Source organism: Meleagris gallopavo, chromosome 7 (assembly GCF_905368555.1).
Source record: "Meleagris gallopavo chromosome 7, MGAL_WU_HG_1.1, whole genome shotgun sequence".
Lineage (NCBI taxonomy): Eukaryota > Metazoa > Chordata > Aves > Galliformes > Phasianidae > Meleagris > Meleagris gallopavo.
Genome location: NC_139410.1, coordinates 18,919,322 through 18,942,994, shown reverse-complemented (window position 1 = coordinate 18,942,994; position 23,673 = coordinate 18,919,322). Strand labels below are relative to the sequence as shown.

General features: G+C 33.7%; 1 protein-coding gene across 2 annotated transcripts in view; it reads right to left on the bottom strand.

Moving 5' to 3' along the window:
• The window catches only part of LOC100544870 (sodium channel protein type 2 subunit alpha-like), a 58,496-nt gene that overhangs the window by 19,740 nt on the left and 15,083 nt on the right, over window positions 1-23,673 (bottom strand). The window contains exons 2-17 of one of the 2 annotated variants that reach the window (XM_085227766.1): window positions 18,004-18,327; window positions 17,047-17,165; window positions 16,650-16,739; window positions 15,715-15,843; window positions 15,171-15,262; window positions 13,877-14,113; window positions 12,597-12,660; window positions 12,069-12,210; window positions 11,081-11,287; window positions 10,594-10,875; window positions 9,596-9,976; window positions 7,925-8,057; window positions 6,761-6,999; window positions 3,859-4,032; window positions 2,954-3,310; window positions 683-1,135 (exon numbers count right to left, since the gene is read on the bottom strand). In XM_085227766.1, coding sequence (XP_085083892.1) covers window positions 683-1,135; window positions 2,954-3,310; window positions 3,859-4,032; window positions 6,761-6,999; window positions 7,925-8,057; window positions 9,596-9,976; window positions 10,594-10,875; window positions 11,081-11,287; window positions 12,069-12,210; window positions 12,597-12,660; window positions 13,877-14,113; window positions 15,171-15,262; window positions 15,715-15,843; window positions 16,650-16,739; window positions 17,047-17,165; window positions 18,004-18,276 — 3,372 coding nt within the window. In that variant the 5' untranslated portion in view covers window positions 18,277-18,327. Of the gene's footprint in view, window positions 1-682; window positions 1,136-2,953; window positions 3,311-3,858; window positions 4,033-6,760; window positions 7,000-7,924; window positions 8,058-9,595; window positions 9,977-10,593; window positions 10,876-11,080; window positions 11,288-12,068; window positions 12,211-12,596; window positions 12,661-13,876; window positions 14,114-14,979; window positions 15,072-15,170; window positions 15,263-15,714; window positions 15,844-16,649; window positions 16,760-17,046; window positions 17,166-18,003; window positions 18,328-23,673 lie in introns of those variants that run through there. The other variant, XM_019617159.3, reaches the window with a different exon arrangement.

Below are 23,673 nucleotides of genomic sequence, written 5' to 3'. Positions count from 1 at the left end.
AATTAAATATTTTCATTAATAGTTGCATTTTTTCCTCATCCTTTTCGTACATCATTTTCACCTTATGAGACTACCATTGTTCTCCTGGCTTTTCCCCATAATGTAAATTTAGAACTGGAAAACTGTCACTGCTATAATTAACTTGAGTTAGTACCTTCTTAGCTTATCCTGTACAAAGCTGAATTCAGCAGGCTTTAGAAATCAGATGCAAATAGCATTAATTTTTTTTTATTTTTTATTTTTTAAGATGTCTATTAATTGTTTTTTTAACAGCAGTTTACTTTCACCCTTACTTCATGGAAACATTATGCTCATATACCAAACCAATGTATTTTGTCTGTTTATTCTTATTATATAATATTTAATATTTATTCTTATATAAAATAATATTATTTGATATAATAATAATAAAATTAAATATTAATTTGTCTATCCACCTGAAAAATTTGGAAAAGACTAGTTTTCAAAACTCTTTTATAATGGTTTCATATGTCTTCAAATAATTTTGCCTTTAGCTCCATGTTTCTCAATTCACAATTCATTCTCAGTCCAGTCCAGCAATCTAAAATTGTAATCATTTTCTATTTCTAACAAGAAAGTACTACCATAAGCAAAAACAAGTGTTTTATGACAGAAGATCACAAAACTCATTCATATAAAATGGAAGTCATTTAAATCTTACCTCCTTGCTTTCCTCCAAATCTGAGTCACTACTAAACTCTTCTGTATTTAGATGTTCGAAGTCAGATTCTCCAACAGCTATCGGTACTGTAACAGTAAGGCTTGGGTTGTTTATGAACAATGGATAGTCACTGTTTCCCATAACATCGGCTGTTCCATTCCCATTTTTGTGGTAAGTTGTATCTATCTTTATTTCAGCAATGGTACAGTTGGAAATGCAATGGTGTTTTTCATCACTCAACTGATCTGTTGCTGTTCTTTCATTTGCAGCCACTTGTTTTCTCCAGCAAGATTTTTGAATATATTCACCTACTTTTTCCTTCACATAATCTATTCCCTTCTGAATTCTTGCAACAGCTATCTGTAAATTATTCATTTCATTATCATCCTCGGTAGGAGAAAGGCTGTCTGAACTAAATGAACTCAGCAGCAAGGCCAGAAAAAGGTTCAATACCTGAAAACAAAGAAAATACACAAGGGTTTTTTTAATTTAATTCATATCTTTCTTCTATCACTTACTATAAACAACTTAGATTTCATGTTCTCCACTGTGTGATTCTGGAAATTAAATAATAAATGAAATGTAAATATAATGTAAGCACAACATCTGTCCAACACGCAATGCAGTTTCTTTTTGACAACAGTCATATAGAAATACAAGCTACAAACATTTCTAAGTTCTCCTTCTGCTCATGTTTGTGAAAGGGTATTAAGGTCAGAAATGAATATATTCGACACTGACTGAACTGATCCAAAACATTTACTTCTCTAGCACAGGGAAGCACTCTGCAGCAAGGCACAGCTGATCTATGCAGAAATGGTTTTCTTAAAGGCTGGTACAAACCCACACAAATATTTTGCTATATGTGACTTAAGACAAATAAAGCAGCCCTTCCCTCAATTCTTACTTAGCTCTCACTTCCCACTGCAAGAGAGAGCAGTATCCAATTAACCTGTAGAGTAGCAGCTCTTAAGGTCTTAAGACCAAAATCTTCTAGGCAACTCTGAAGACAGAGTAAAACTATGTTATTGGGAATACAGGAAGACAACTCCGTAACAGATCTTTGAAGAAATAGTAGAGATTGTCTATTCACATAAGAAATTCTGGTAGAGCTATAGTATAAAATCAAAATACAGTGAATGCTGTGAAAAAATTATAGAAATGGATACTTTGTTACACAAAGTTCTCTCTTCTGGTATAGAAGAAACTATACTATAAAAAGCTATTTGAGTAGGATATGTTGCTTGACAACTCATTCCCCCATTCTCTCCATTATAAGACAATAGATTTGCAGATAATCCTGGAGCAAGTGGCTGTTCCACAAGTAGCATGACTGGTTTGAAACTATTTAGCTTATTCCTATTAGAAATTTTACTGCTAAAGAATGAAATCAAGATGTCCAATTTGAAACCTCTTTTGCTGCTGTCAATTACCTAAAGAAAAGACGTAGAATTTCATAGGAAGACTCAGTGGGCAGAGAGAAAAGCAGAGTAAAAGGCTGAGTGATTAAGGTTTCAAACACTAGTGAGTTAATAAATATAAATCATGTTTTAAAAGACAAATTTATACATGGCAATGTACAAACTGGTCTGATGCGTTCCTCTTTCAGAGAAAAAGAAGGTACTGATTTTAAACCGTTTGTAAAAAACACTTAAGAATTGGGAAGCAAAAAATTAATAGGGGTGAAAGAAAATGTGAAGTGTTTGAATCTGTTTTTAAGCAATACTACCGCCTTCCTACTCAAATTTCCTTTCTCCCACTGTGTAAAAAGTCGGAAGTAAGTAGGGTTCAAAATGGATAAAATTCAGAGTAAAAGAATTTTAAAGGAGTCTTTTGGACAGGAAAGAGCAGGGAAAAAAAGAAAGAAGAAAGAAAAAGAAAACAACTAGCTATGTGTAATTTCAAGTGATGCCTCCACTGATTAGAAGAAAATGCCCTTCTAAGTCTGCTTTTGCCAATAGCAAACTCCTATCCAAGGTGAATATTTGTGGTGCCTATGCTACTCTAAGTAACCAGATTAGTCCACAAAGCCCTGAACACATGATGCTTCTCCTTCTCACTCATATCCCCTGAATTTTACTGAGATCCATCCTCCATTTTCAGGATTTTACTTAGGATCAGAAATATAACATGCAGAATTCATATTCTCAGCACTCAAAATCATAAAAAAACATATTTAAATAACATAGTTAATGCTACAAAACTGCTTCATTATTTGTTTCATTATCATTCTTTCTCTACATGAATTCTTGATTTATTTTGGCAACCTACCACTAGGTTTCCAATCACCAACACCATCATGAAGACAGTAAGGCACATAGGCTGCCCTGCAACCTCCATGCAGTCCCACATCGTTTCTATCCATTCTCCACACAGCACTCGGAATACAATCAAGAAAGAGTGGAAAAAGTCATGCATGTGCCAGCGTGGAAGCACACAGTCACTGGAGATCTTGCAGACACATTCCTTGTAGTATTTCCCAAACAGCTGCATCCCAACCACAGCAAAAATGAACACAATGATGGCCAGCACCAGGGTCAAATTGCCCAACGCCCCCACTGAATTGCCAATAATCTTAATCAGCATATTTAGAGTTGGCCAAGATTTTGCCAGTTTAAAAACTCGAAGCTGAAAAATGAAAATACAGAGACATTATTTGAAGTAGTTACAAAAATACTATAGAAATATAATAAAGCATTCATTTTTCTGAAGGAGGAAAAGATTGATCCTTTAAAGATTAAGTAATTTATGATATTTATAAATCTTACATTTTAAAAAAGTTACTTTTTTGTCACTTTCAGATATGGCATCAAACAAGACTACAAAAATTTATTTATTTACATCCTCTCTCAATATACAGTAAATTATATGCACACTGTACTATTGCCCATCCACGTTAATACAATTATAGTAATATTACACCTCTTCTCCTTAAAAAACACTGCTGCTTCTGAACCATAAAATAGCATATACTATTCAATGGTAAATAATTTTGTAAAACCTGTTTGCTGAGATACCCTGTCACACTTCAGAAAAAAAAAAAAACAAAAACAGTATTAATGTAATATTGGTAATATATTAGTGTGTAAATTCTACAATTCTATTTGCATACGTACAATTAAAATTTACTACGCATAATGCATTAGCAGATATCATTTAATCATTAATTTATTTACCAATCTGAACGATCGTAGAACAGATAATCCATCCACATTTGCCAGAAAAAGTTCCACCAAACTGAGGGTAACTATAAAACTATCAAAAATATTCCAGCCAACTTGGAAATAATAAAAAGGATCCATGGCAATTATCTTGAGAACCATTTCTGCTGCAAAAATTCCAGTAAAAACCTAAAAGAAGAATGTGTATTACTGATTTCTAAATGATTACAAATTAGCTGCACCAGAAAATAAAGAACAACATAAAAATGACAACTTTCTTACAGCAGAACGTCAGTAAGGAAAATTATCACAGAGAAGAAAAGTGTCAAAATCAAAATGAGTTGCAGTGCAATTCGATTAACTTTCAGTTAAACCTAAGATGCATTTAGTATCTTATGAAGAATAAATCATCTCTAACGCACCTCCTGTTTGCTCCCCCTCTATTCTACGTCTAAATAAAGGAATATTTCCCAGCAAGATAGATTACCTTGCCAGAATGGAAGCTGCTTTAACTAAATTGTAGAAAATTTATGAAATGATCACAAAGTGGAGAGCGATATGCTATTAAATCAGTTCTTCAGAATTCACAGTGACAATCTGCATGCTTCCTCTTTGCTAACTGCAAAAAAGGCCAATTTTGTCCAGGCTCACGTTTGAAGTTAAACTTTTCTGCTTCTGACAGGGTACAGAGGAAGCATACAATGCTTTGGAGAAGAGAGGAAATCCATTGTATTTACTGTAAATGTATGCTCACCTGCATCTATAGAACCACATCAATCACGTTTTACTAGGAAGATAAATTATATTAAAAAAAATCAACAATATTCAGTAGCCTTTAAAGCAGCTCAAAAAGCAAAAAATCAACTGCAGACACTATAAAAGTACAAATGAACAACCTCTATATTGGCTAAAAACACCTGGATACTATTCAAGTAAGTGCTGACATTAACAACTTCGTAAACAAAGCTGAATATATTCTCAACTAGAATGTACTAGAATTATGATTTTGCTACACTGTAATAATAAGAATTAACACTTATAATAAGCATAGGTGAGAATTACAGCAGATGACCTGTAGTATTTCCATTATAGAAATAAGAAAACAACTGAAGCCACCTACAGACCTGCTTTATGGGGAATAAAACCGTGTGTATTTACATACACTCAATATAAAACACAAGTTCTTTGTATTCCAATTGTTATGGATCAGGCAAAGCAACATTCTTAAATACAAAGATAATACAAAAAATACCAGTGCAAAATAGTAATGTAAAGCAACATCCAACACTTCTGGTCTTATATAGGCTCCTCCAAAAGTAATGCCTCCTACCTGTTTCCATGAAAACTACAAAAGATATAAAGAGCACAATAACACTATTTGATAGAGCAAATTCTCAGATACAAAACAGTATTTTTCATTATAGTCACCATCATTACGTATGAATTTTCTCCAGCAATGAACAAGAGATTGCATATCACACTAGCAAAAATCTGCACCAGCAGACCCACTGTTACAGAGCTGCTATGATAGTGTTGTTGCTAGGAAAACGTTGCCCATGCAGTCCATCTTTCTTCAACTTGAGAAGATGGAAGCTAAAACGCACCAAATCTGGAATATATGATGTGTGTGGTAGGATAGTTCAGACAAGATTGGCAACGTGCTCCACTGTCTTCAAAATGAGGTCTGGCATTACTGTGCTGCAAGAGGAAGGCTGTCGTCTTCTCTGGAAGTACGAACATTCAGCTTGGTCAGCACTGCAATGCAGCAGTCAGACTTAATGGCTTCTCCAGTTTCCAGGAAATCCAGAAGGATCATCCCACTCATATCCCAGAAGACAGTTTCCATCCACTTTCCATGCTGAGGGCAAAGTACATCTTGAACTTTTTATTTGAGTGAGGAATCCATACATAGCCACACCGTTCACTGCTGTTTTGACTGGCTGATAGTGGTGACACCACATCTTGTCACTGTTAATAACACAATCCAAAAAACTGTCTCCTTCAGCCTTGTATTGGTTCAATAAGTCCTGAAAAACCGACACATGATACGCTTTTTGCTATTGTGTATTTGTTGGACTCAGCTGGCACAAACTTTGCAGTATTTTAATGTTGCCACCATGTTTCCAATATTTTGAAGCTGATATTCATGTCTGTACACAGCTCTCTGATCATAATCTGTAGATTTCTGCAGATGAGCTGCTCAAGATGCTCTTCACCTCCGTGCATATGGTCATCCAGAACATGGCTTATCTTTCACATCACTGTCATCACTGTTGAAATGCACCATCCACTGTCTCACTGTGCTCACATCCACTGGATAGTCTCGACAAACATTCAGAAAACAGTGATGAATGGCAATGGGTGCAATTGATTCACATGGGGGAAGTCAGTTACACACCTTTGTTTCACACTCCTACGTCAGACTGACCCTTTGCTGCCACATGTCACAAGCAACAAAATGTAATGAAATAATGGTGGAAAGATTCAACCTTTATAAGCATATCACCGATGTCTCTTACTGATGTTGTGTGCCAACATAATAAAGAGTGAAGGCATTATTTTTGGAGCAACCTTCTCATTAATGATGCTTACAGTAGAAAGGATCTAATTTAGCACCTATATTTCTTGTAATGCTGAATAAAATCAAATCAGATTTCTTCTTTTGTTTTCTATCATCCAAAATCTGATCAATGAAAAATATTTGCAGGAATGTCAGTATGGAAACTATACTTTTTAATGCAATTACCTCAAGTATTATTTTTAGACTTCATTTAGTGCAATTAAACCTTAAACATGTTTGGTTTTTTTTTTTTTTGTGAGATGATGATAATAATAATACTTTCTCCCTTAAATAGAATTCATTTTTATTTGATTATATGTTCAGATTGCATCAAATAATATAGTTTGATGGACTTACCTGATTTCCTACTTTAAGTATATTGTTAAAAGCCTCCGTCATTGGATAATGCTCCAAGGCCATAAACAGTGTGTTTAAAATTATGCAAATAGTGATAGCCAGATCAACAAGTGGGTCCATTACAATAAATGAAACTATACTCTTCACTTTTAACCAAAACTCACAACAATTCCAAATTAAGTATGTGTGGGCAAACTTATACAAGCAGGGTGGACATTTTTGTCTGGACTCTTCAAGTTCTAGGGAGAAAAAAACAAAGAAAAAAAAGAAAAAAGAAACGAAAGTAGAGCAAGAATGAAGTATTTTTTGTTTTAATTGCTTTTTCATGTATTTATTTCTGGAATCATTAATGATGTTTGGAGGAATCTTCACCTTGCATACAGTTGCAGACTGATAAGGTATTATAAAATTAGAAGAAAAACATTAAAGAATTTTTAGCTAAAAATTGAAAAAATTGTATTTTTATAACAACCTCAGTTTCAAAATTTATCATTATATGTAGAGATACTTTACTCAGTAAAACTTCAACTTCACAATCATCACAAATGTCAATTATTTTCAAGGAAAAAAATATTAATTTCAGTTTTTGAAAACTTATCAAGCTTTTTCAAGAGTATTGTTAGTAATAATGTCACTTTCAAATAATCCTACAAGAAAAAAATCTCTCTTTCTTTTAACTAAGGCCTAATCTTTATTTTAATATTATCTTCTTATAGTTAGTAGAAAACTTCTTTTAGTAATTCTATTGCTAAATATTAATCACAGAATTGTAAGAGTTGGAAGGGATTTCTGGAGATCATCTCATCCAACCTCCTCCACAAAGCAAGTTCTGTGGTGTAGGTTGCACACAAAGGTGTCCTGGAGGGTTTTCTCTGGAGACGCTCTTTTCAGCCTGTTCTGGTTGTCTGTCACACTCAAATTAAAGAAGATTCTTCTTGTGTGAACTAGTATAGAACACATACATTTTATCTGTTATATTATGTTTTTAGCATAGCCTACTTATCAGATTCCTTCACTTCTTTAACTATGTACATGCACTTTCCTCCTATCAATTATTTTCAAGAAGGACTATTTCTTTTTTGCCTCTTGTACTTGCAAGTGATACAACACATGCATACGTATAAATATGTCAAGAAAATTTACTTATCTGCAGTTATAACACACCTTCCATTGTATTTGTGATGATGCCAGCTATACTCATGGCTCTCTGTCTTAGATTGGGATCCTCCAGCAAATCCATCGGTATTTGATACGAGCTTGAACGTCTCTTTTTTATTTCCATTTCTGTAGTAGTACTCTATGAAACAAACAAAATTAGATAGGGGACGAGGATAAACTAAATTCACCTTTAGAAATGCTGAAAGGATAGGTACTAGAAAGACTCTTCAGTTTCAATGAATTCATAAATATATACAACTTCCCGTTTGTGCAATTACATTAGAATTTTTTCCACTGTAATATAAACCTGGTGTGTGCTTTTTAAGTGGGTATTTTCATGTTATACTTCTGAATACTGTTAAGTAATTTATAAAGTACTAAAAAGCAGTTTTGGTATGTTATTTCCAAATCACAATTGTATTACAATTAATTACCATTAACTTCAGACTAGACATAAGTAAACTTTGGAGATCACCGCCAAAGAAACAGATCAAACCTGTTACAGTATGGGAACCAGAAAAAAAAAAAAAAAAAAAATCAGACCTCCCAGTTTCATGGTTTCTTTATCAATACTTCAATTCCAAAACCAGTTTGATCACAAGATACTTATAAGAAGTGATTTATGTAAGGAAATTTCTGCAATAACAATTATTCTCTAGAAGTAACTTCTACAGATCAGCCTGGATCTTATGCTTAAAAACTAAATATATCTATACATTAAACAGCTATAATCTCTGATTGATTTTATGATTTTCAACATAAGAAATCACAGAAGACTGTCCTATCTGACCCTCCAAATGGACATACATACAAAAATTTTATCGTATAAAACTGAAATTACAAATCTGAATTCTAACATTTAATACATCTCAATTAAAAGAAAGTTTTGGATGTGCGAGCATGGATGGACCTATTCATACATTAAATAAATATATGAAAATGAAAATATAAGAGAGTTCAAGAAGGCTATAACTTTACGTAATCTGGCTGACGTATATTCAGATGCTGGGACCCAGGTAAAACTTCTTTGTTTCCAGGACCAAACCCTCTGCTCCATTCATAAAAGCAGATTCAGGCAAAACAGAAGACTGACCAGAGGGAGAAAGTGATGAATTTGCACGTAATATTCTTTAATTAGACCTTGGTCCTAGGCAGTGAGAAACTCAGATAATCTCTGAGACTCAGAAAAATGTATTTTGGAGTTGACAACATAATCCAAAAGGCTATGCTATATTTCCATAATATATAGTGGAGAAAATAAAGTAAAAGCTAGCAGATTACTGGCAGAGAATTAGGAAATACATTTAAATGGTGGCCAAAACTACAAAGAAACAAAATATCTAAATAACATATGAAGAATATGCAGAGTTTAGAATGTTGACTACCCTAATTCTGGATTCTGAAACAGATTCAGCAGTGCAACATTATTTTTATTCAGTATAGAGATGCACGCATTTACCTGCTACGCAGGTATATGAAAATATGATATTTTGTTCTCTTTCATTTTCATGCCTCTTACTTTTGAGTGAATCATTTTAAGAACATTTTCATTACACTAAGATGTACAAAGGCATTCAGAATCTCTCAATCACTCCCAAAGCATTACATTTCTACACAACATTCTCTGGTGCAATAAGGAAATATCACAAAATCTGGAGTACAAAAAAATTTCCTTACATTGTCATCAGTTGTTGGTTTGTCTATTATCACCTCTGGCAGAAGCTGGTCTGTAGGCGACAAGAGACATGGAGGTCTATCCACTAAAGAAACCACTCCATTGCAATCCACAGTGCTATGCATCTTCCCATTCACCGGAAACATCATCAGCCTTCTTGACGATCTGCTGGCCTGACTAATGTTACTACCACGTCGTTCACTGCGTCTCAATGGTACAAAAAGAGAACCTCTTCTGCTTCCGTTATCATCAAATGTGCTGTGTTCATCATCAGCAAAGTCATTTTCAGATCCTATCTCTTTTCCATGATCTCTAAAACTGAAAAGACTTGTTCTGCTACTACGTCTGGGAGAAAACAGGGAGCCACGAATGCTTAGTAAAGACTGTAAAGGAAACAAACAAATACACTGGCTGAGGATTTAAAATATACAGTATGGATATCTATTCATAATATTAATTTATATTCCCCAGGAATTTTCCATCTTTATTCTTAATACAGTACCATAGGTACACTTCGGACGTATGCAAGAGAGATGAGAATTATCTGAATAGGTAAATTTACAGTACACTTAAAACAATTCTTTGGAGAACAGAAGGTGAATATGCATGAGGCCACAGCAATTTCTATTTCTGTATTAGAGAGGAAATAAAGATTTTAGGAATTCTAATGATCCACGTAGATCATGTATTATGTTAAAAGATATCAAGAGCTTCATAGCCATAGTCTTCAACATTGATATATTACACTTAAACTTTCCTTTTATGAATTAAAAATGAATTTCTATTTCAAATGAACTATGAAAATTCTATACTGCTGTGCACCCTGTTGAGAACCACCAGATCCCAAGCAATAAAATGACACTTGCTAGATGCAGTTAGTACTTACAATAATGAGAATTCTTTTCCTATGTTGTATTACTTTGCAAGGTTACAGTGAAGTTTTCTTAATATTATAGTTATCCCACAAATCCAAACAATAAAACTGAACTATTCACAGCACCTGGTGGGGTGATGCGAGCCGAGTCCCGTAAGCAAGTTTGTTGCCATCGAAAGAAAATCTGAAATCTTTCCTTCTGATGCTGCCATCTGACTCAGATTTTGAAAGCTTTCTATCTTTCATGTTATCCTCTTCTCCAGAATGCTCCCTCTGCCTTCTTTTCTTCCGTCTATTTCTCCTTTCTTTGGCACTTTTTGAGCTAAGCTTGGATGCTTCGGAAGAACTGTCTGAAGGTCCACTTTCACCACCAAACTCTGTCATCTCTGCTGCAGCTGCTGCTATTGCCTGTCAAAGTAAACATTTTAATGTAACATTAAAAAGATATCTGGACTACCAGATGCTTTAAAATTACAAAATCTTTCAAGAATGCCAAGAACTTATTTCTGAAGGTTGTATAATAATTTGTAAATGTGTCACAAAAGCCAAAATAGATTTGTGTTTGGGAAAAAAAAAAAAAAAAAAAGGCAAGTATTTTTCTTTTAAAAAATACCTGAGCTTCCTCTTGCTGCCTCTTTAGCTGTTCAAGCATCTGCTGCAAGTCTGCCTCCCTCTGTTCTGCTTCAACCATAGTTGCTTGATTTTGTTCTTCATAGGCCATGGCAACCACAGCCAAAATCAAGTTAATCAAATAGAAGGAACCCAGAAAAATTACCAGAACAAAAAATATCATGTATGTTTTGCCAACAGCTCGTAATGTCTAGAAGAGAAGAAGAAAAATAATTCTTGGTGAAGACAAGCATCAATTCCACTATTCAGAAACACTGATTGAGTCTGAAAAGTGCAAAACTAAAATTCAGTTGTTCTTCTGTCTGAAGGATTATATAAAATTATCTGAATTACAAAGCAATGAAAATAAAAGAAGCTTTAATATATATGAAAAAAATTAAGGATCATGTCACTTTGTGCAAACCTACTTTAAAGCCTAATAGTCTTGAGAAAGAAGTGTGATCGGTATAATTAATGTAAATCACACATCAAAGATTGGATGCTTAGTATACTTGCAGCATATTAGCATTCCTTCCGTTTGGAATAAAAAAAGAGTTAAAGATGGCACAAATGAATAAATAATTTTAAAAATAATGCTTACTACAATTAACAAATTTTTACATGCTATGTAATGGAAAACCGTGGTAAGAAAATTAGCTTAAAGAAAGATGCACTTTAACTAACCAAAAACAGGATTAAAGGTGCACAAATTAAGATTCATTTGCAATTTTGCTGTCAGAGAACATACACTGTAAAAACTGAAGGCAACGAACAAAAAATGCTTGTGTACCTACTCAGAACTCAGAATTCATGTACAGATTTTGTACTAAGTACCTGTAACTGCTTAATTCTGCAACTGAATTTGTTTCTAAATGCTGTACTTTTTCAGCTGCTGTTTATAGCTGTGATATGATATATAACATAAACAAAGGTCCTTTCCATGTTTGTTTTGGGGACAGTCAGACACTAAATAATTTTTACTATTTACTCACCAGCTGATAAAGATCTTCCCAATAGTCCTGTGTCATAAGTCGAAACAGGGACAAGAAAGCCCAACTGAATGTGTCAAAGCTAGTATAACCATAGTTGGGATTTCTACCTGCTTTCACACAGATAAACTCTTCTGGACATTTACTAGGAAAAGAAAAAGAAAAAAAACAACCAACCAACAATGTTTATAAAAGAACACATTAATATTTTTTTTAATTATTGTACATTGATGTTCTAATTAAGATTCATTAGATCTAACCTGAGAAGTGGGTCTCTGCTATCTGTTGCTTACAGTTTAAAAGCTATTGAAGAAATAAACAGTGCTTTTAAAAATTTAAAAATGAATTCACAGCAAAATATTTTTCTCATTTAATATTTCTACTCATTCGAGTGCTTAGTTACTATGAACCACAACCATACATCTTTGATTAATTAATTAGGTCATTAAATTAGCTTTTTAAGTTTGTAGTGGTATTATGTATATTGCTGTTTAAATTAAAGGGTAGTATGTAGTTTTTAACATATCTTACCCTGCATCTGAGCTATTGCCACAAAGCAGATAATCCTTTTGTCCTTCTAGACGATAAAAATGACCTAAAGGAAAAGTAATGCTAAATTATTATAATTGAGCTAAGGAAGTACTAGGCTGAATATAACAGTAATAAAACAGTCAGAAGATGCATTTTTGATTTTTTAGGCCAACCCAAAAAACATCACCAAAAACAAAACAAAACAAACTCACAGAACCAACTGCAGTGAAAGCTTCAAAATGGCTTCCACATAATTACCATCAGGAATGCAATTTTCATGAATTAAGTTATATAGTTACTATATTTATACACTGTTGTTCAAGGTCTTCTAGTGTCACCATTTCCCATATCCATTGCTTTTTTCCACATCATCTTTCACTTTTGTGTACCTACCTATGGTTTGCCCTTGTACACTAGGAGTGATCCGCAAACAAGTTATAAATTTCCACAAGGAAAAATTCCTACTTGATTTGAAAATTATGCGGGTGAATATATTTTTGTCTGTCCCCTTAGTTACAATGGGTCCTACGGATGAATACCATCCTCAACATAATGAATTTTTAGAATTTGCTTGCCAAGGAAGTTCTTTCATATCACAGATAACAAAGGTATTCTTACTTCTACCCCATAATAAAGTCTATCTTAACTAAGAAATCTCACATATTTGCCTAGCATTCTTTTGTCTCAGTTATAATCTAAAAATAACCTTATGTTTTTTAAGAGAGAGTAAGAGAATTTGTTTTGTTCAGCCTGAGGGAAATCTTCATGTTACAAATATCACATAGAAGACTAACGAAGTGTACTGTGGAAGGATAAGAGCCAACTAGCACAGGTTTGATCACAGGAGATTTTGAGTTGATATTAAAAAAAAAAAAAAAACACCAAAAAAAAAAAAACAACTCGATTAGAGCCATAAAACAGTGGGCTCCCCAGAGAGGTTATGGTATCTCTGTCCTTGGAGATAATCAAAACTTGACACAATATAGCACTGAGCAGCCAGTTCTAACTGGATCTTGCAGCTGAGCAGCAGCTTAACTATGAAGGCCTGAAGGCCTCTTCTAACCTGATTGTGTATGATTGTGCAATTCCAACCTAACCCTATAAACATTTCATAGCGCAATCAACTGAATAAACAATCATGTCAGTATGAAAATATTAAATACATACTCTGTCATTCTGTTCCACCAATTTTTACTTTTAGCACAACACGGTAATCTAATGTGTTTGGGTGTGTGTATTTATACACAAATACTTCAACATATTACAACAGTAATTCTTACTTTCATCCTCAATGTACGCTGCCCAGTCAAACACTGTATCATTGAAGTATGGAGCTAAATATTTTTCAAAAGAGGTTGAATTTCTTGATGGCCATAACAAACATTTATTTTTCAAGTTGCCCATGAACAGCTGCAGTCCAATCAGTGCAAACACACTCAGGCAAAAAACAGTCAAAATCATTACGTCTGAGAGCTTCTTCACAGACTGAATTAAGGCTCCCACAATAGTCTTCAAGCCTGCAAACAGAGGTAGATTTTTATTACAATATTAAATATTTACCTAGTCTAAAATGCAATGTGGATTACTCCAACAAACTATTGAAACCATGCATAGCTGCAAAGAAATAGTCTTAATTTTTATTTTTTTTTTTCCCCAAAGGAAAAAGCTACCTATAAGTCTTATAATTCCTGATAAACCAATTGGAAACTATGAATGGGAATGAATGGTATGTACTCCAAAATGCCTGCTTTTCAAATAAACAAGTAGTGTTTTTACTCATGCTTCCTATACATGCTAACTATACATGAAGAAAATCATTCCAGTCTTAATTTCTTCTTGACACCTCTTGCTCCAAACGTTTGCCAGTGTCTATTTCCAATTCACAATACATTTGTTCTATAGCAGCAAACAGAAACAAAACATAGTTGTAAAGTAGCAGAAATTTTAATGGTTTCTATTCAGCTGGAGATGGTATGGAGAAGATAGGCATCTTAAGATAATAACTACACCATGCAATTCACATGCTAATCTATTAACTTATTTCTTTATCAGGGATTCAATTTTATACTTTTCAATACACTGAAATTTTCAATCCCCAATAGCTATATACCTATAGAAAAGGTAGCATTCACATTAGTAAGAGAAGAATGAGAAGGTAATTAATTTTGATCCTTAATGTGGGAGAGAAAATTTGACACCACAAAATGGAAACAAACACACACTATATAGTTCAATTTCTCATGCAAGAATGTGTTAAACTCTGAGGCTGAGCGTTATAATTAGAAAAAGGAAATTAGTTTAATTTAGTTTAAGTTAACACTAGAGCCTAATTATGTTAAAAACATGAACTGTAATCATCCTCAGTGTTTAACCTAGCTCTCACCTGGAATGACTGATATTGTTTTCAAAGCTCGGAGAACTCTGAATGTTCTCAATGCTGAGACATTGCCCAGGTCCACAAACTCTGTCACATATCTGTAGTGAGGGATTCCACACACAAACACAATGACAGCACACACAGAATTAAACAGAGGTGATATAGAAAGCCTAACACTTTACACAGTTACTTCTTACCTGGGATTACAGAAATAGTTTTCAAAGCTCTCAATACTCTGAAAGTTCGAAGAGCTGAAACATTGCCTAGGTTTACAAACTCTGTTATATACCTGTAGGATTAAATTACAGTTATTCAGAATTAAGGTAGAGTGTATACTACTTACCTGAACCTGTAATCCAGATTACTTTTCAGGAAGGGACAACTTTAAATGAAAGACTTACAGTTTCCTGTTTCAATTCCTGTTTCCCTAGGAAACATAACCCCTAGCATAGGAAACATAACCCTTAAGTATTTACATTTAATGTAAATTGAAATGAAACTGATTTCCCCAACTTTATTGTTGAGAGTTTAAAATAGATTGTTCAGTCGTAACCTCTCTTTTGTATTGTGAGATAGTACACCAATTCTGTTATGTGCTGGAAAATAATAAAATGGGAAAATTTGAAATACATTTTGACTACAATTGAGTTTTAAATGAGCTAACATAACTCAAACTACCTACAAGAGTTTCAAAAAGAATTGTAACTGATATTTGTACTGCAAGTAAGTAAACAAACTTACGCAAAGGAAATGACAACAAAATCAAGCCAGTTCCAAGGGTCACGAAGGCAAGTAAAATCATCTATACAGAAACCTCTTGCAAGGATTTTTACCAGAAATTCAAAAGTATAAATTCCAGTGAAAGTGTACCTATGAAAACACATCCAAATAAAAGATTAAAATTGTAATTCAGTGATACATCATGGGCAAAAATCACTGAAAACCAGCAATGACCATGAAATGAACTGTAATGGGAATTATGATATTACATAAAATATGGCTTTTCCAACCACTGTTCCACATGATTATGGGATTTTTTATTTTATTTTTCTGAAACATATTTTTGCAGTAAGCAGCATGTAAGATTTTGAAACATCATCATCACAAATATGAAGAAAACTTCTTTGCTCAAAGGTAAATTTCAATATGGTATACCCAGAAATAAAATGCACAGGTAAGTGAAACAGTGTTTTCTACAGTTACAGGCCAGTTAGACTTTAGAATGCCAAACAATAATCCCCTGCAGAGCTTAAGTTCAAATTTTCAGGTTTTTTTTTAAACCTGAAGGTGCTTCATAGGTGCTATACAAAGTGTCTTATTGAAAAGAATTAACGTCAGTTGAAATATGACTTTTTTTTTTAATTTTTATTTTATTCTTTTTTAACTTTTAATAAAAAAGCTTATGAAAAAGCTGAAGATGGAGAGTGCATAAAAACATTTAAGTAAAAACATTTTGAACAAAAGAACTAAATCAAAGTTTTTAGGGAAAAAGTTAACAATATCACAACTTCTCTCCCTATACCTTACAAGTCTGCAGTGGTTTGAGTTGCGGCTCGAATCAAACTACAGGCAAGAACCAATTTCATACGTAATAGTATGTAAAAACATATGGCTTAGCTCCTAATTTATCTCTTCATTTTAACACCGCTTAATAATAATTAGATTATTTAACTTACTCTACATTCTTTGTCCATTCTGGAAGTTTTCTCCATGTCATGAATACACAGTTTGTCAAAATTGTGAGCATAATGAGCATGCTGAACAACGTTGACTGTAGTTAAGGAACATGCACATACAACAATTTGCATCACACAAAACACATGGAACTGACCAGGCTACAGAACATTGACAACATACATGATGATACAAATCAGTTTAGTATCAGTAACAACATCATATGTAATGCAAAGATGTTTCATATTAATGATTGCTATATCACCATTTCTATGAGCTAGCTTTGTTCGTTCTGAGACAAAGAATTAAAGGCAGGAACACATTAAAATACTAAAATAAGAATTATAAAATATTTCAAAAGATCAGCAATTTAAAAAAAAAAACAATTGAAAAGGATATGAATGAACTAAAATCTTAATAGCTACTCTTCTAATAACATTGAAAGGAGATAAAAGGTACAAGGCAGATGTGGCACTGAACCTGAAGATTGTCTTCCCTTTATTCAATACTATAAATGTCTTTAAAAAGAAAGAGGGAGAGGGGAGAGAAAAATAGGAAATTAGGGACACAAAATTCTGCATTTCAATATTTTCCAGGAAATATAAATAAGTGAAAAATACAACAAAAAAATCATCCTTTTAAAACATTAAAAATGCATTCAACTATATTACTTGCATTTCAAATCAATCAGTGCAAAACACAGCACACAGTTAACCATTTTTTGACACTTAACAGCAACTGTTTAATCACTTCAGCACCTTTAAAACTGCTTCTGAGATTATATATCCTGGGCTTTTAAAGGCTTTACTGCCTATTTTGTGCACAGTTATTTCTAGTACCATTAACTCAACCATTTTTGATTTGGACTAGAAAACAATCAAACTACGCTCTAATGGAAACTTAAGTCGACCTATATTTTATTATTATTCTCCCAAAAGGCAAATATCTGCTAATAAACAGGTTTAACACTGAAACTTCCTGTTTTCTGTACTAGATAAATATTGCATTAACTGAGTTGCTTTTTACAAAAATATAAATTAGTCTCCTCAGCTGTATCTCAGTACGGAATATACTGCTTTGAAATCCCAGGAACAGAATAACCAGACAGAGAAGTTGTTTTCAAATGCTTCAGCATTGCATCAGATTTCAAGAGATTAAATACATCTAATTGTATTCATAATCCACTAGCTCAAAACATCATCAACAGACAATGAAATTTGAAGTTATTTCCAAAAAACAACCAACCAACCTACAAACAGCGCCTTCCCTAGGACTCCCAACTACCTCCAAACAACAGCATTTACCATTTTATAGTTCAATAGGTGTATTCTAATTAGAATATTAATAAATGCTTACTTTTTTATTGATATAATATGGATCCAAGTCCTCCAGGGGCTCAGATACCATTTCTGGAGGAATATCACCATAAATAAATGGCAGTGTCTTTCCCGCCTCCAAGTCATTATTTGGTGTTGGCTGAACTTCTTCATGACCACCATCATCTTTACGCTCATCTTTATCACGATTAGACTTTTCATCAGCAATACGTTTTTCAATAGCTGCAAGAGACTCTTTGGTGAAATAGAAGAAGCAGTCAGATCCTGGTGGTACCAGCATTGCCTGTGCCATCTTTTCATTCTGTAAACTTTAAATACTTTTAGGCTCTTGTGCAAGAAGATCCTAGAAGAATGTGAGGGAAAAACAAACAAAAGAAAATAGAGTGAAACAGCAACAAAAATCACCAAATATAAGTTTTCAGGCATCATTGTCACCTGCCTCTTTTCTATTCCTAAAGTGCTGTACAAGGATAATAGAAAATTAGCTACTTTAGCTTTTGTAAAGGAACAACATGGCAAATAGATGAAGTTTAGGATATAAAAAAAAGACAAAAGGAGAAGAAATCATCACACTTGCATGGAATTTATCTGTCATCTCAGGTTAATACAAATATCATTAAAAAAGGAAAAATAACATTTTCTCTTTCACTAGCCTCAACATGAAAGCTAAACCACACCTCATCATGAAAATTTTTAAGAAGCGTGCTCTTTAACATGCAAGCACTGAAGAGAGCAGTTACCAGTTCCAACACACAGATTTATAAAAAAAAGCTTGGCTGGTATCTCTGTAATTGCACTTGCAATATATATTATGAAAAAAAAAAAAAAAAAACAAAACCACGTCCTTGCTATACCCTGAATTTCTCATGGAAACACTACTCCATCTGGTGGTTTACATCATACTTGGTAAACTACTGTTTATGCTACTTTATTAGACAGATAAACATAAATTTATACTATATTTAAAGCCATATGCACAAACAGAAAGCAACTGGACTGAGGTTTAGTTCTTCCCTCCATGGATTTCCTAACTTGCATCTTCTTTATTTTCAGCATTAACTTTGGTAGTGTTATGCTCCTTAATTAAGAAAGTACTAAGGGATGAAGGGTTTTAGATAAAAAAACAAACAAACAAAAAAAGCAGACTATAGAAAGTCACAGTGCTCTCTCTTCGGCTAAATAGATTTTCAAAAAACCTACAATAATACACTTATTATATTACAACAAACAATACATTTTCAATAGATTACTTTTCTCTAGCTTCCTATTTTCTACAGTGAGTACATTAATACCCATGAGTGCAATTATTTCAGGATGAACTGATTTTCTAAACGGAAACAAAATGGAATCAAGTCCCCCTTGGTGACATTCATCACTGCTGTAGTCTTTGTCAACACTTCAACAAAATTAAGAAATTGCAGTGGGTTGATCTTCGCTGACTACCAGGTGATCAGCTAGTTGCTCCCTTTTGATGAGGTGGAGAAAAAAAGGAGTGGGGGAGTAAGGGGGTGGGTAAGCTCATAACAGCAGGCTCTCCACATAATGTTCCTATGGAGGACATCCACCTGCTCCTGCATGCGCCTCTGCTGATGAGGTGCAAAAGATTCACCATTCTCAAACTCAAAGGTCTTTGACTGCTGTTTGACCTCTTCCAGTGAAGAGGTCACTCTTCACCTCTTCCCAAATCCTCCAGTGAAACCTTCCCAAATCCCTAGCACTTATGCTACTGAAGACCTGCCCTGCAATCTTTTGATTGAAACTAGCTGTATCTCAAATGGAATTTTTTCTTCAGAAGCTGGATGATGTCTGTGGCTTCAAATACTCAGGGAATATCCTCCTATGCACCAGTGAAAAAGGCAAGATCTCTTTCACAGAACTAGAAGTAATGCTATTGTTATATGATACATTTAGTTCCTTTTTTTTTGTTGTTGTTGTTTTTTTAGTTTACACCTCTGTTATTTATTGAAATAAAACTTCCTATATGGAACTTCCTCTATATTATATCAATACTACACGTGTTGTAATAGATCCTGAGGACTGCAATGATGTACCGTTTACTTTTTCTACATTGAGAAATGAAAACTGTAGTTAATACTGTATATATACCAGTCTACCGTGCCTGAAAAATGAAGGGGCTTCCTTGGTAGGTTAAGAAATATTTATGCAACTTTGTTATGATGATTCTCTTCAAAAGCAAAGGAAAAAAACAAACAGGAAGAAAAAAATATTTAAGCAGAAAAAGGAGAAACTTGTAGAGTAAAACAGGTTATCTACCGTAACATCCAGCCAGCTATTTGGATATATTCTTATAACAATCCTTTAAAAAGATGTTTCTACTAAATGTTATGAATGCAGGCTCAGAAGGTTGAGTATGACCACAGAAGTTAGTTTTTACTGAACTTGTGCAGGAAAAATGTCACTAACGTATATTTGTCTATGTATTTAGGCTAAATTTACTCTTTACAAGCCTATAATATGTAAAACTAAAAGTTCAAGACTGCTTGTTTTATCAAATACCAATATAGCCTTATGGCAGTTTTTCTGATTTGTTACTGACGTTGTCAGACTGAAAACCACTCTTTCTTCTGGAAGGAAGGCTGGATGTGGCTCTGGGCAGCCTGCTCTAGTGGTTGGCAACCCTGCCCATGGCAGGGAGGTTGAAACCAGAAGATTATTGTGATCCTTTTCAACCCAGGCCATTCTATGATTCTATTATGCTTGCATGCTGATATTCCAGTGGTTCATTCAGCAGTGCTTAACCAGTATCCTCGTGGTTAACATAAACTCCAGCATATCTCTCTAGTGACACCAAAGTCAAAGACTGAAGCACATCCCTTTTTAACATAAAGAAGGGTATTTTTTAACATATGACAGCAAACTTTTTTATTAGCAATTTGTCCTAGCAGTCTAATCACAACACAGGCTTGGAAAAAACACCCTCACCCATGTTATACACATCTGGAGTTACAGTTCAGTGGCCCTATTTTCTCATCATGACTTGATCATGGATTGATTTCATGATTTAAATGTTCTCTTATTTTTTCTGCAACCTTGAGGGCTACTCTACCCACAAAGAGGTAATAAATGAAATGAAATGAAAAAAAGAACAAATCTGAGTTCTGGGGAAAAACAAACAAAACAAAAAAAGGAAAGAAGAAGAAAGAGAAAACCAGCTTTTCCTTACTCAAACCTCCACTCTCCACAAAGGAAAAAGAAAAAAAAGCTACCAGTGGGAAAAAAAAAAATTGTTTTTTTCAGCTTACCATTAATGACTATGCTTCTAATATAGCATGGCTCTATTGGGCATGTAAACCTGACTGGAAGTTCTCTCAGCACATGGGATAGAAAAAGCATAATACAAATGAAGTATTAAAGACAACTGCATATTACTGTCTGTCTAGAGTCACAGCACTAGAAGAAATGTCTCTGGTTGAGGAACTATCCAATGACATCACTATATGAATGCTAACAACATAATTCTAAAGGAATATGGTTGAATGAGAAAAAAAAAAAATAATGATCTTTGGAAACACAGGTTTAATACAAATAAGAAAAAAGCATCATGGTTACTCTTATGTTATTTTAGAGACACTACCGACACTTATTACTCTTCTCCTGCAATATATTCCTCATCAAGTTAAATTTAAGCCTAGTCCTACATTATTTTACATGCCGAAGTTTGAAATTTTGAGTCCAAACTCACTGGACTAAAAGAGAAGCATGAATAGATTGTTTATATTTTCAGTAGGCATTTAAAAAATGTTTAACATCTATAAAGATAGCATTCAAACTTGCATGCAAACCATACAGCATATAAATGTCAGAATCAGGGAAATGCATTTCCCACACAGACAAAGGATAAACATCTTCATTTTTTTTCCCCAGAGTTCAAAACAACACATCTGCTCATACTACTCTATATTCCATAAAACAACAATGGATTTTCACAGTACTATTTTCAATGTTCTCTGAATCTTATTGCTCATTACTCTGATACGCATCACAGTGCTACTTAAATTAAAACAAACCAAATACAGTATACTAAAGAAGGCTGGCTACATTACTAAGTCTCAATAACCACGTAAATCTCATAAGTAAATTAAGGGTTAGGGTTAGTGAAAAAGAAAATTAATTACAAATAAGAAGCTGCTACCATGATAGTCTGGTGATGATGTACACTGAAATTCAATTTGGCAAACGATCAAACTTGATGAGTCATCAGCAAACCGACATACATGTTTTTTGTTGCGCTCTTTGTTTTGTGCATCTGTGTACATGAAAGAATGTTTTTTTCCAGGTTGACCACCTGTGTAAATTGTAACTTACATTATTAACTACTATATTTTTGTACACCATAATGCAGACTTGAGACTGTCACAGTTGCTAAAGAAAGGAAACTATTTTAAAATCTATTTTAAATCTTCAGTATTGTTCTCAGTCAGCAAAACAAGAAGCTGGCTATAATACAAACCCAGAAATTTATTAGGAAAATGGTTTAATCTAGAAAGCAACAGCTCTAATCAGCAATTAAAAATCTAGTATCCTTCCTTCTCAAAGAATTTCCTGTGCAGACACTAATAGTACATATACTATTCATCCATTTATGACCCTAAGCATCAAGAACTGAAACATTTTTGAATTATTAATAGTTCTCAGCCTGAATAAATTAAACCTTTTGCACATTTCATCTTTTGTTCTCCTAGCAGATTATTGTGACACTGCAATAAGAGTAACTTGGACAACTCGTATTAAACAAAACAATTTGCCATGCCCTTCATTTACAAGTTGTTTTTTTTCCCTGCAGCTTTTTCATGAGATTAATCTCAAAGACTCTGTAAACAAACACCTTCTGAAGACAGACTGAACTTCTGGGAAGTTCTAGCAATTCAACTTCTGACATGCAACTCACCCTTACGCATCCTGTATTTTTCCCAAAATTATTCCAAACTATCTGTTTTCAATTCAAGAATTCCCAATTCACTGTGTAAGTTTATAGTAACAATTAGAAAATATCTGAAAAATATTAATATCGCAAGAGTGAAAAATGCTAAAATGGTAAAGAATGTTACCCTCTATGTTTTTAGAATCTGCAACTACTTAGGGAAGCTGATTGACCTCTTTTCTTAATTTCTGAAAGTGTTCAAGTACAGATCTAGAAAATGGAGTCCTCACAGACAAGAATTCCAATCACTGATGTATCAAACAGTAAATCTTCAACAGAGCCAACACACAGCAAATGCAAAACCGAAATTGTTTATTGTTAGCAATATAAAGAAAACCACTGAAAAACATGACTTGCTCTGTCAGAAACATGAGATGCACACATTTTTATTCTAACAACTACAACGTTCTTGTCACTCACATGCATGACTGCTGTAATTTTATTTCCGAAATACAGACTTTTTACAGCTTTTGCATCTGTGTTACTTTGTAAGACAGATGTGCTTTTGCAAATCCTGGTGTTCTATCTTGCAAAGTCAGTTGACCAGTTTGCTGTTGTGTTTATGAATTATCACTACAGCAGTCCATAAAGCGGTATAATGGGACTTTATCAGTGCTTTGCATTGAAAACCACATAAAGGGTGCTGAGTGACCTTTGCCCCAAAAGACTTCTTTTATGAGAATGAAGACATCAAGACATTTACATTACGAACTTTACCTTTATCATTTTTAATCAATTTTCTATTTC